We start from the raw sequence: 13705 nt of genomic DNA on the forward strand, positions 1-13705 counted from the left end.
ATACTCCCAATTCTCATAAGAGGCGGCACCACCTCTAGCCCATATAGGTGGAGTTTTAGTGTCTCACCACTCTTTAGACACTTCTTAAGCTTAAGTGAGTTTTCTTAAGCTTAAGCTCTATTAAAAAACCTTTTGGTTTTAACCCTCAATTTTCACAACATGTACTCATCCATAGATGGGACAATTGAGTACCATATTCACTCTATTAACTTGTTAGTACCTATTGAACTTAAGACTAGATGTTTACTAGTGTTAAGATAGGTTACCATCAATGAGCAAAACACTAAGGGAGTTTAGGTCCCATCCCTCGAAAATTCTTGCTTTAATCTTGTACGGAGATTAAGCGATTTGTTATAACCTCTCACTATTGATTCCATGTGAATCATGCATGCCAAAATATAGTGTTCACTTTGTGACCACTTTTCTCCTTAAGTACTTAAGCTTTGAAAATTCAGTCATAAAAGATTAATTTTCACACAACTCAAATTCTCAATAATTTTGATACCAAACATATCAAAAATACACCAATTTAGACACCAAACATGTCTAAATTCTCATATTTTATTTTTAGACACAAAGTATGTCTAAACTTTCTCATATTAGAGTATACACCCCCACACTTTCACATTTCATTATCAAGACAATATCTTGATTTTAAAATATAGAAGACCACTTTGTCTCTATAACTCTTTTAATTAATTTCCTTCTTGAAATTATTTTCACTTAACTTTGACACCAAAATATGTCAAAATTTTACATATACACATAGCCAAATTAGATTTAGAATTTGAATTCAAAATCAAATAAATTAATCAACAATGTCTCAATACATTTTGATTAAATTTGTGGCTCACCCCCACATTTTTACCATAAAGTGTATATAAAATATCACTTTTGTGTATTTTCCTCTTGAAATGACTTTTTAAGGTCACCTTTTTTTTAAGGTCACCTTAAAAAATATCATTTGATTTTTTTTTTTTTTTGAGTCTAAAATATGCTCTTCCAATTTATGACTCATTTCATAAGTTTGGATCCACTTTTGATCCATTTGTTCTTGCTATGACAAGACTATTTTCATAAGTGTAACTCTCATATAGTTCACTTTTCTTATCTCATAATATGAGATAATTATCACTTATAATTCTCAAAGAATGTAACTTCTCACAAGTCACAATTTTTTTTCTTCTCAAAATCACTATTGGAAAAGAAATTCCAAATTCTCTTTATTCACAATATAGATGACAATAATCTCCCCATCAATAGTAATAAACAATATTATACTACTATCAATATTATTATCATACTATATAACTCATATATTAATATAATATGTATGTTACTAATCAACTTCTTATATGTAACATACACATATTATCAATATTAAATTCACAATATATATGTTACATATCTCATATATATATAACATATATACTATAATATACATATATATCATATACACATAATATATACATTAATTACACAACTATATATGTTACATACCTCACACATATATAACATATATATACACATTAATATACATAATATATATTATATACACATATCTCATATAAATACATAGAAAATAAGTATTTCTACATATTTAATCTCACAATATATATATTATGTCATATCTCATCATATATGTAATACACATCACTCATATACATGTTATATATTATATATCTCATATATATACACATACAAACATGTAATAAATTTAAATATCATATTATATATCACTATATATTATATGATATAAACTCATAATCACATATATGTCACATATATATATAACTCATATATATATATATATTATATATATTACTATCATATAAAATATTAAATCACATAATATACACCACCATGCTCACCCATGAATGGTTTTCACATAAAATCTCTTATCCTTGTATTTTCAAAATCTTGATTTATCTCCTCTTCCATTGAAAAGGGATAAGCTTTTGATTATTAGAGATTTTATTACAATGGAAGATAAATCAAGACATATACAACTCAATTGTAAAAATAGTACAAGGATAATAAAAGAGATTGATTAAATATATGTTATAATACACATAGATATACACTATATATATCGCATATATATGAAAGGTATAGAAGAAGAATATTAATAGAATACACAATATTATATAATGTATATATAATATATAATATGAAGAAGAAAAAGAAGATCACTCACTCACAACCTTGAGTGTAGATTAGTGGGGATCACCATGACTTGAACAAGGTATTACACCTTTGTCCAAAAGCTTATTTCTCCCTATCTCTAAGCACTAAGGGAACTCTCTAGGAAATAGCTTTGGGAATTATCAAGCCTTAGGGTTTTCTAGCAAAGTGCTTTTTTTGATAGAAAACTTCATCTCAATGAGCACATTAGACTCCTTTATCTAGTGTTTAGATGATCACTCTTAGGATTCAAAATACCACCTCATTTCTCTTCCATAAATGAGTATTACATTTTGTAACAACTATATCATCATAATTTTGAAATCCTTAAACCAAATTGTGTAACAACCCTTTTATTACACTAATAATGTGTGATCAACACAAGAGTTACAAATGACAACAAATTGTAACTCCTCTCCAAGTTACTATGTAGGTTACAAAAGTGTAGGTTAAATTATAGGTTACACATTTATTTACCATACACTTAATATATATTATTCACATAATATTATATATTACCACATTTTAATCTACATATTATTATATTAAAAATAATATAACACAGTTTGCTTCCCTTTTGGGTTTTAATTTATTTCTAAATATTTTTAAATGTTAAATAATCATTACTAAAATTCTACTCCCCCATGTTCCCTGTTCATCATCTTCTTCTAATATCCCTTTTTTGCAGTTATACAGTTGTGGGTGGTTTATTTTTTTATTTCAAAATTTTTCAGTTATTACATCTTCATCTTAATTTTCCCTCTATATTTCCCCCCATTTTCATTCTTATTCTTCTAAAAATACTACTTCACCTCATTCACAATGGTTGTTACCCGATCATCATCCTCCCCTGTTGCTAAAAAGCCCCCAAAATAACCCCAGAAAAATAAATCTCGGATGCCAGAGTATAGTATCCATTACTAATTGCTTCATGATTTGTTGTTGAGGGAGGTTCAAAAGCCAAATGAGTTGGAATTTTGGGTTTGTTTTGTAAGGCAAATATCTTAGGTTTAGTGTTGAGGAGTTTTCTTTATTTACCGGTTTGGATTATCATATTGATTCTGACATTTTTCAGTTCAACTAAGATGATAATATGCTTGTAAAATAGTGTTTGAAGGGCTATAAAAAAATAACCAAGAGTGCTATACAAACTGCTTTTATTGCTGACAATCTTAAGGGTAATGATGATCTTGCAGTCAAGTTGGCTGTGTTATATTTTGTTCAGTGTTATTTGTTGGGTGGTCCCCCTGGTAAAGTTTTTTCAGATTGAGGAATTAGATGTTATTAATAGTGATCGTTACAATGAATATGGGTGGGTAATGAGTGTTTTGATATGATAATTCAATCTTTGAATGGTAAGATTGATTCTGGTCATAGGAAGGTTATACAGAGTGATGAAGATGGTGTGTACTATAGGTTATTGGATTTTCCATTGGCGTTGCGATTCTGGTTTTTCGAGTGTTGTCCATATGTTATTGGGAAATGATCTTTGTATTCAAATATTGACACTCTAAGGCTTCTGAATTGGCCTAAATTACCAAAGGAAAAGGATCCTCAGATGAAGATGGATATCATGAGTAGCCTCGTATTCAATCGGTCATTGAAAGAGGTACTTGTTTGGTTTTTTACACTTTTTCTATTGTTGTTTTACAGTTATTTTCCTATATGTATGTTTTATTATATGTTTTCATTTTTATTTTAATTCATTTTTTAGATGTTTGTATATAATTTGTTGGTTCTCATTGTTGCAGTTTAAACTAAGAAACATCTCGCCAACATTTGTTGAGAGAGTGAGTTTGAATCTTGATGACTACTTTTCTGGTGACACTACTCCGGACGTTATTAAATTTAAAGTTAAAGGTGTCTCCAAGTCTTTTGGTCAACCTGATTTTATGAGTGCTTCTTCATCAAATGCTCATGAGTATGTCACCCGTCTTGAGTATGAGGAATTGAAAAAAAAAAAAGACATGTCTGTTGTTGTCAGCCAGCAGCAGATTCTTATGAAATCTTTTGCTGAAATGAATAAGAAGCTGGACATTCTTATTGAGGTGTTTCTTTATTTTTCTTTGTGGTTTTTTTTATTGTAATAGTGTTTTAATATTTTCTTAAGTCCGTTATGAATTTTAACTTTGGTATTTTTTCAGTCCTCTCATTCTGCTCATACTCACAATGGAACTTAGTTTGATGATGCTCTCCGCACTTCTGAAAATGATGATGATGAAGAGTCTATTTCAAAGGAAGATGATGATGCTAAAGATGAGGATGACAAATGAGATGATATTGTTGATGATGATTATAGGGATGGTAGTGATGATGATGATGATCTCGATGAAGCTGGAGTTTGTATTCGGCAGGGTGAGACTACAATTGGAGATGTGAGGAATGATGACACTGTTGTTGTTGCTGAAGGTGTTTCAAAGGATGATGATACTTGCAAAATGGTTTCTACTTCCAAAGATGCCACAATTGATGATGCCAAGAAGTCTGAAAATTTGGAAACTATTGCAGATGTTAATCAAATTTATTTTATTTTCCACATTTTTGTTTTTTGGTGTACTATGGTTTTTATGTTGTTTTAATATTTTCCCACTGTTGTTTTTATTGTCACTCTCAAGTCTCAACAACCAGACCCTAATGTTGATGATGCAGCTATTGCATCTGTTGTTAGTGCTATAGAAAAATGGTATGTTTTTCTTGTAATCTGTTTTTGTGTGTTTTTGTTTTATTTTGGTGTTGTTTTAGTAGTGTTTTTCATTGATGTTTGTTTTTTACAAATAAAAAAAAATCATTTCTTATTTTGTCAGATGGTTTCCTCAAATCTTGTTGTTTCTGTTTCCGGTTCTGAAGAGGTTTCTGAAAAGAATAATCTTGAAATGGTTATTTTTCAAGGGACTCCTTTATTACGTCCTCAGAAGAGGGATCAGAAGAAATGAGCAATTTTGAAGTCTCTATTCATGGAGCTTGCTTCTTGTGCTTCCAAATCAGGTTCATTTTCTGTTTCACTTGATGAGTCTCTTCTTAAGGTGGTTAAATATATTGGTGGTTTATGCCCTTTAGACGACAAGATTGGTGAACCTGTTGATCACCAATTGGAGTCTGAGTTTGACATTTGGCTTGGTAAAGGTCTTAGAAAGCAAAAATCAACGTAAGTCTTTTTAGGTGTTTTTAATGGAATATTTATTTTTTTTTTTGTTCATTTTCTTTTTGTTTTGTTGTCTGATTTGCTTTTTTGTCATCTTTTTAGCACAACAACTAATATGTATTGTAAGGGTAAGGAAAAAATATCTCCGCCATTTCGTTTTGGTGTTGAGGAAGTCAGTAGCAAGATGTGGTTTCACAACCTTAGCTATCCTAATTGCTTTCTTTCCTCTTCTGTATGGTTTTTTTAATATGTTGTTTTTGTTCTTGTTTGTATTGTATTTTTTCCTTTTCTATTTTAGTGTTGTTCTGTTATTTTTGTAGCTGATTAAACTCATTTCAGTTTATTTATTTGCAGCACATTGATATTATTTTCTACTATTTTCATAAGAAAATAAAGTATACTATCGAGCCAAAAATCAGGGTCACGATAACTTATTGTCTTTTTAGTGATAGCATAACAAACTTGTATGATAAGTTTGTTGAAAAAAACAATGATATATCTGTTTTGTCTCTTGCTCATAATGTTGCACAGCACATCTGTGGTGGTAAGCTATTATGTGCCACTCCTTGGCACTTGGTTGATCACATTATTATGCCTATTAATGTCAAACTGCGGTATCATTAGACTTGTGGTCATTTAAACATATATGAGCGTCGGACATACCTATACCATTCATTGCGTTCTGGTAGGTTTATAACAGCTGCCAAAGAGGCTTGCAAGTCTTTTTTTGTGATCTTACCCTACTATTTCTCTATGTTAGACTTTAGAGGCCTTCGCAATGAATCTAAGTTTAGCATGATAGAACCGTTTTCTATTGTTGTTGTTGATGGTTTACCCGAGTAGGTCACAACGTAAGTTTGTCACTCATGTATAATGTTTTCTTTTTATTTGTCAAGTTATGATTTGTTCTGTGATTTTGTTTATTTTCTTATGTTTTTTTGGTGTTGTTTTGTTGTTGTTGTTGTACAGTGATTGTGGTTTGTTTGTAGCATATTTTGCTGAGTGTTTTATTGACGACAAACCTATTCCATCCTCTGATTTCGATGTGGAAGTTCACCGCGATCGTTTGGCTGTGTCGTTTTATCATTATGACATGAAGAAGTAACTTGAAAACATTGAAAGTGAATCTGAGACCCCTCCTAGCCTTTAGAAGAAATGATTTATTCTTTTCAATCATATTGTGCTTATTTTTAGTTTTTAGCAGTGTTTATGTAGTTTTTTGGAACAAACTTTGGTGTTCTTTTATGTTTTTTAGCTTTTAGTGGACAATATGTAATCTTTATTTTCCTATTTTTTTTGTTTAGTTTTGTTATGTTAAACATGTTTTATGTTGAATTGTTTAGTATTCAAATTACATATATCTTCTATTATGGATTTTTTTTATTGTTGTTTTACTATTGTTTTTTTCCAGTTGTTATACTTTATTTATTAGTGCTTCATAACAATGCTGTTCTGTTATTATGTTTTAAAATAAAAAATTGCATTATTGTAATAAAAAATAACCTGTATCAATAAAATCATTCATATATATACATTCAATGTAGTATCCAATTTCTTTAATAACCCTTCTAAAGTATGAAAATTTTCTATTGAAATCAATGTTTTTTAATAAAAACTTTAAACTTTAGTTCTTTTAGAAATTTAAATTCTTCAATATCCCATGCTCAAATGTATGTTCAGTTTTCTTCTGGTTTTCCACTATTGTTCTGTTGTTGTTTGTATTCACTTATACTTTCTATGCCTTCTGCTGCATGTTCTCTTGTTATGCCCCAGCTCCCCACATTTTCTGCACTTGTTGTGTTTATCCTTTTCCCATCCAGCTTTCCTCCTTAATGTTTTTGGTCTTCCAGATTTAACCCTTTCATGTGGAGACAAGACTATAATGTCTTTCACTTCGTCCGGTACTTCCCACTCACTTTGGTGTCCTATTGGGTACACTGTCTCTGCATAAGTTGCTAGCCAATTTTTTTTTGCGTAGTAATCTGAACAGTAGTTGTATGGGTGCATATTCATCTCCTTCAGCACAACCACGACATGTCTGCAAGGCATTTCATCTATTTGGAGCCTGTTGCACGTGCATTGTAAAGCCCGCTTAGTTAATTTGGAAATTAGCAGTTGTTTATAATTAATTATGAAATTATTTATAGCTATTTAAATAATTTATTATACTGTTATTTATGTTATTCAGTATCTTGCATATTTTGCATTTCCGGTGTCTGGTATTTTGGAACTCGGCGTTTGGCTCAGTAGAAATCACAATTTAGTATGTTAGTAGTTTGGGGACGGGTTTTAGACATTGGGAATGTCGGGAATGGCCGGGAATTTAGAATTTCCCAAAAATACCCCTTTAGTATGATTTATGTGATTTTATGGTGGAGGGGCAAAATGGTCTTTTTGCCCCATTAGTGTTTTGTCTTATGTGACTTGATGAATTGGAAAATAATGTTTATTTTAATGTTATGTGGCTGAAAGTGTTATATGTTAAGTGTATTTACCTTATTCCAAATTTTTACAAAATTACTAAGTAAAGGGAAAATAGAATTTTCAAAGCTTCCTCTCTCTTTCTTTCCTCTCATTTTCGGCCAAGCTTAGGGAGCAGCTAGGGCTGGATTTTCTTGGTGAATTCAAGTTATTTTAGCAAAATCTAAGTAATCCTAGACAAGGTAAACTTTGCTCTAGCTTCCTTACATGTTCTTTGAAATTTTAAGTGAAATTGATGAAATGCATGCATGATTTTGGTATATGTTGGTGCTGTGATTCTTGTTGTTGTTTCTGAGATTTAAGCATGTTAAATTGTGGTTATTTTGGTTGTTAGTAATGTATGTTAATTGCTTTGCTCAAGTTTGGAATTTTTAGCTAAAAATATGGTTTTCAAAGAGAATTGTTTAGATTCTGTTTCTGTGTTGTTGCTGTAGTTTCTAATAGTTTTCAGAGGTGATTTTATGCTAGTTTAAGTAGAATTAAGCTAGTGGAATGCATGTTTAGGTGGATTTGCTCAAGTTTGAGTTTAGAACTCAAAGCTTGAGCTCCAATGGTGATTTTTGTTTCTGTGATTTCTGGGTTAGTTTGTTGCCTTGGATTTGTTCCTTGGGGTGTTTAGAGCAGGTCTGGAAAGTTTGGAACCATTTGGGGTTGAATTGGTCGAGTTATGAAATTTTGGTTTGCTGCATGCGAGGAACCGGAATTCCGGTTGTGCATCCGGAATTCCGGATAAGGGTTCTGAATTTTCCAGAACCGGAATTCCGGTTGGGCAACCGGTCTACCGGTTGGGGAAAATTCAGGGACCCTTGTTTTCCTCGTTTTTATGTTTTAGGGGGTATTGCCATGCTTTTTATCGATAGGGAAACTTTTAGTTCCTAGTTTAAGTCCCCGGGAAGTGATTTAGCGTGTCACTTATAGCGTTGTGATTTTTATGGTTTAGGAGCCGATGTCAATCCGCTCGGCTTCATTTCCGGTCGGGTTGTAAGCACACCTGAAATCGGAATCCAGGTAAGATTAGTATAACAGTATGCATATGTAGATTACATGTTTAGCGTGCATGTAGGAAGCCTGCTAGATTACATTAGTTATGTATATAGGCTTCGAACCATCCAACCCTGTCGCGTCGGTACAGGCTGGAGTATGACCAAGCGGCGGAGTATGACCGGTTCGACCGATCAGTCGACATTTGGTTGGTGGTTCGGTGCTATTGACCTATCCCGTCGGTACGAGACAGCTGGAGTATGACCGACGGCGGAGTATGACTGGTTCGACCGATCTGGTGGATATTTGTCAATAGTACCGTCCCTGTGAACGTTCAAAACTCAGTACCATGTTGGACATGGCAGTAGTGGCTCAGTACCATGTTGGACATGGCAGTAGCGGGACTCAGTATCGTGTTGGACACGGCAGTTAGAATTATGTATGATATTATTATGCTTTTCTTACTGAGTCTGTCGACTCACAGTTTACGTTTATGTGTAGGTAAAGGCAAGGCTATAGCTGATGGACCGTGAGCGAGCTTATGAGATTGTACATGTCGGGGCGGTTAGGCCTGGAGCGTACGATCCTCGGGACAGCAAGGCTGAATTTTTGTAACTGGTCGTTAGACGACTTTTATTTTTATGTAATGATTAAACAGTTAAACCTTTTTGTAAATGATTTTATAATCGGGATCCCGAGTCTTTTGTAATATGGTTTATAAGTTTAATTAAAAAGCAAAATTTTAATTAAACACGTTTTTCCATAAACCTCGTTGATTAGCAACGAGCTGCACAGTACGTTTAAAAATCACGTAATACGCCTAAGGTAGTTAGGGTGTTACATGCATGTTCTTTCTTTGAGGTCTACTTTTCACAATTCTTTCATTCTTGTTACCTCAAACAAATACTCTATTGTTGCTTTAACTTGTTTATTTATTTTTCTAAGAAAAAACAAGCATTTATAGCATTTTCATAACAACAGTACAAAAACAATAAAACAACACTAGAAAAACCTAACCATTTACTGGATGTTTAGGTTCCATAATTTTTCAATTTGAAATGTAAATGTTACCTCCAGGTTCAATGAGTATGTGTAATTTTTCAGCAGTATGTCTTCTCCAGCTGGTGCCAGCTTAGTATATGTGTTTTGTGTTTTTGTCCTATTAGTATGTGTCCATTATTGCACCAATACTCTTAAGCATTCTAGCAATGTTGTAATTGGTAGCTCCCTTGCTGCTAAATTCACGGTGTTCAGTGATTCATATAGTATAAAAGTAAACATATTGGGCCTGGATAGTATGAAAGAAAAAAAATGGGCCTGGACACTAAAAAAGAAAGTATTGTCGTGTGGCAGTATTCACTACTACAATTTGGTCTTTTAGTGACACTCTTTAGAGATCCACGTAAAAGTGTGTGTCACTAAAGAGCTAGGAGTGATTTTTAGTGACACGCATAATGAGACTCTAAACATTCGGTGTTAGTCTCTTATAATGTGTGTCACTAAAAATATGAAGAGTCACTAAAGAGTAATACTCATTACTTTATGATTTTTTTTTTAAAAAAATATTGACCTATAGAGTCATGCCATGAAGGACTGCAAAAGTTTGTCCCGACTTACGTAGTGTGTCACTATATCATAGTCTTATATTTAATTATTTTTAAATAAATTTAATATTATGATATAGTGACGCGCTAAACGAGTTAGGACATGTGTATCCAATCATGCCTCGCACGTCACTATATGTTAATAAAAAAAATACTTTTAAATTTATTAATTTCTTTAATTTTTTTATTTAAGTAAATAAATAAAATTTGTTTTTTTGTTAAAGTAAATAAATAAATGAGGTTTAAAATGCACATTAGGAAACCCTAAAGCCTCAAACTCAACATTTTCCCTCACTGTGCTCTACCCACACCGACGGCAACCCTTCACCAGACCATCCTTTCATCGTCCAACCCCAAGGCAAACCCGATGAACCTCGCTGCTCCATCTCCACCCTATTGCCCAAGTTACGGGCTCTCTCGTCTCTCACCCTCACAACAATCGCATCACCGGGATCGTCAACGGCCAGTGACTCAAGTCACCGTAGGCAAAAATGGAGGTTGTGGGTGGTCTCGTCGAAACGCCTCTTGAACTCCATTTTTTCTCTCCGCCATTCACGGTCAAACCTCTGTGAAGTCGAACGGACTATCACCGGCAGTCAATGCCCAATCGTCTACAACCACCACCGAAGCTGCAACTGCTCTGAAGCTCTCCGATCTTTGAAGGAGAAGATCCAAAAACCTCACCAGATTAACCAGGAGTTTAATTCTGTCCAGGTGTTTTTAGGTTTTTCTTCTCAAAGGTTGTTTGCGATAATGGAAGCTTATTGAGTTGTGATTTTGTTGAACTTTTTTGTTTTCAGGATTGTAAGATAACGCCGTCGGAGATGAAGCGAAATTGCAGTGTTGAGTTTGATTTTTAGGGTATTTAGTAGAGATTTGTCGTTAAATTTGATTATTGGTTTGTTGAGTTTGATTCTATGTATATTATCAATATTTTTATTTACTCCGAAATTTCTGTAATGAGAATTTTTGTCTAGAATTAGTATTCTTATTTCTCAAATAGAATCAAATTAATTAGAATTTTTGTTAGAATTTTAGTATGTTAGAAATTCTATATTGATTTGATTTTGTATTTGCTCTTATGTTATTAAATTAATGAGATTTTTTTTTCTGAATTACTATTCTTATTTCTCTTCTTTATTTTTTTTTACAAAATAAAATTATTATTATGACATTATTATTGTTATATTAAATTGTATTTTTATATAATCAATATAAATTATTATTTATAATATTTATAATATAGTGACACTTTTTGTGTGTCACTATATCTCCAAAAATATTAATAAAAAAGAAAAAAAAAAGATATAGTGACAGTTCATGTGTGTGGCTGTTGCTTTTTCAGTCTGACAAAACTTGACTCTATATGCCTATAGTGACACACAAAAAATGAATGCAAAAGGTTTTAGTGACACATGTGAAGTGTCACTAAAAATGGTTTTTCCAGTCACCCTCATTAGTGACGCGCGTTGAAGTGTCACTATACACTTTTAGAGTTACTTAATGTGTGTCACTAAAACCCAATTTTCTAGTAGTGATTATTGTAAAGTTTGGGGAAAAATGCAGTATTTTTGTAAGTTTCTCATTATTAACCATTCTCCCAAATGCTAAAGCCTAGCACACGCCAATAATTCATATTTATTGGCTTTGTTAGGTCTTACCCTCAAAATAAGGACCAAGTCTGCATTGTTATACGTGTCGTACCACACTTTTATTATAAGAGCGAGATTCGATAAATACGGGTCGGGTTAGTCCATTTATGTACACCTATTTTTATGCTATTCAAAGTAAAATTATATTAAAAAATAATAAAATCAAAATTTGATATAATTTACTACTTAGTTATTATTTAACAAAAAATATAATTTATTTCATATACTAGGTTGATGTTACGTGTAATACACGTAAATTAGTTTTCTTTTTAATTAGGTGATGTTAAGTGCAATACACGTATGCATATTTTTTTTTAAATTTTTTAAATGGGGTTTATAATTTTTTTAATTATATATACGTATTTTATATGTACAATAAAATCAAATGAGATATAGTGGTAAATCATTATATGTCTGATTGAGCGAAATTATCTCTTATTTTAATTCAAAGCTAAACTAATAAAGTTAAAAAGTGTAGTTAAAAATAGCTATAATATTTTAAGTGTTCTAAATTTTAAATTTAATTTTTTTTTATATAAAATATCTACATAATTTTTATTTTTAAATATATATAATAAAATTAAAATTTATTTATATAAAATATCTACATAATTTTTATTTTTAAATATATATAATAATATGATAAAATTAATAAAGAATATTTTATTAAGTAATAATATATTCTGTTAAAATTAATGTAGAAAATAAAAAAATAGTGTTAACTAAAAATTCGATTACATAACTATATTTTATATAAAACAAATATATTTAAATGGTCAAATATATAATTCTAGGAAAAACTAATGATATTAATTAAAAATTATTGTATAACCTTTTTCCTCTTAAAAATTTTGTTGTATGTAGCTCCATTAACATGCAATTATTTGCGTAGATGCATTCAATTTGTTATCCTGAATTTAGTTTGGGTGACGTGGCACATTTCTTTGGGTGACATGAATCATCGTATCAAAATTTTGGCGGAAGATCTAGCGTTGCAAAATATTTGCCCGTGCATTCAGTCAGATGTAATATTTGACCTGGTAAAAAAAATGATCTGAACATCATACTAGTCGACCAAGGGGAAAACGCCTGGTAGAAGACATTTAATATAAGTGGCGTTTAGTAACACTTTTTTAATCAGTTTTTTGTTTTTAAAATTAAAAAAGTGAAAATATTTTATAAAAACATGTTCTATAAAACTGTCTTTGCTTTTCAATTTTTTAATTGAGAATCAAAATTTTAAAAACAAAAAACAAATCACTTTCAATATTTTTTTAAACAGTTTTTTTTTTTTCTAAATCAATATTTTGGACTCTGACAAGACCCGGACCCAAATCCTCTCCCACGACCCTTGTGTTTAACCCGATCTTTAACTCGGATCTGAATTCGACCCCAGATCTAGACCCGACTTAAATAAAATCAAAAAAATAAAAATAAAAATGATTTTTATAGAGCACACTTTTATTTTCTATTTTTAAAATTGAAAAACAAAAGTAGTTACAGAACGCACTTTTATTTTTCAAAAACAAAATTTTTAAATACAAAAATTTTACTTTCATTTTGTGATTAAAAAATTAGAAAACAAAAGTGTTACCAAATGACACCATAATTTCCTATTTTATATTGTAATAAAATCCCAATTTAAAGAGATTTCCATACAT

General features: G+C 31.2%; 1 protein-coding gene across 1 annotated transcript; it reads right to left on the reverse strand.

The window, feature by feature from the left end:
* Positions 1-7048: 7048 nt before the first annotated feature.
* LOC133037128 (uncharacterized) lies at positions 7049-7375 on the reverse strand. The gene has a single exon (XM_061113955.1). It carries the CDS (start codon positions 7373-7375, stop codon positions 7049-7051), a length of 327 nt encoding a protein of 108 aa, XP_060969938.1.
* Between the last annotated feature and the right edge of the window lie 6330 nt (positions 7376-13705).

This window comes from Cannabis sativa, chromosome 4 (genome assembly GCF_029168945.1).
Source record: "Cannabis sativa cultivar Pink pepper isolate KNU-18-1 chromosome 4, ASM2916894v1, whole genome shotgun sequence".
NCBI lineage: Eukaryota > Viridiplantae > Streptophyta > Magnoliopsida > Rosales > Cannabaceae > Cannabis > Cannabis sativa.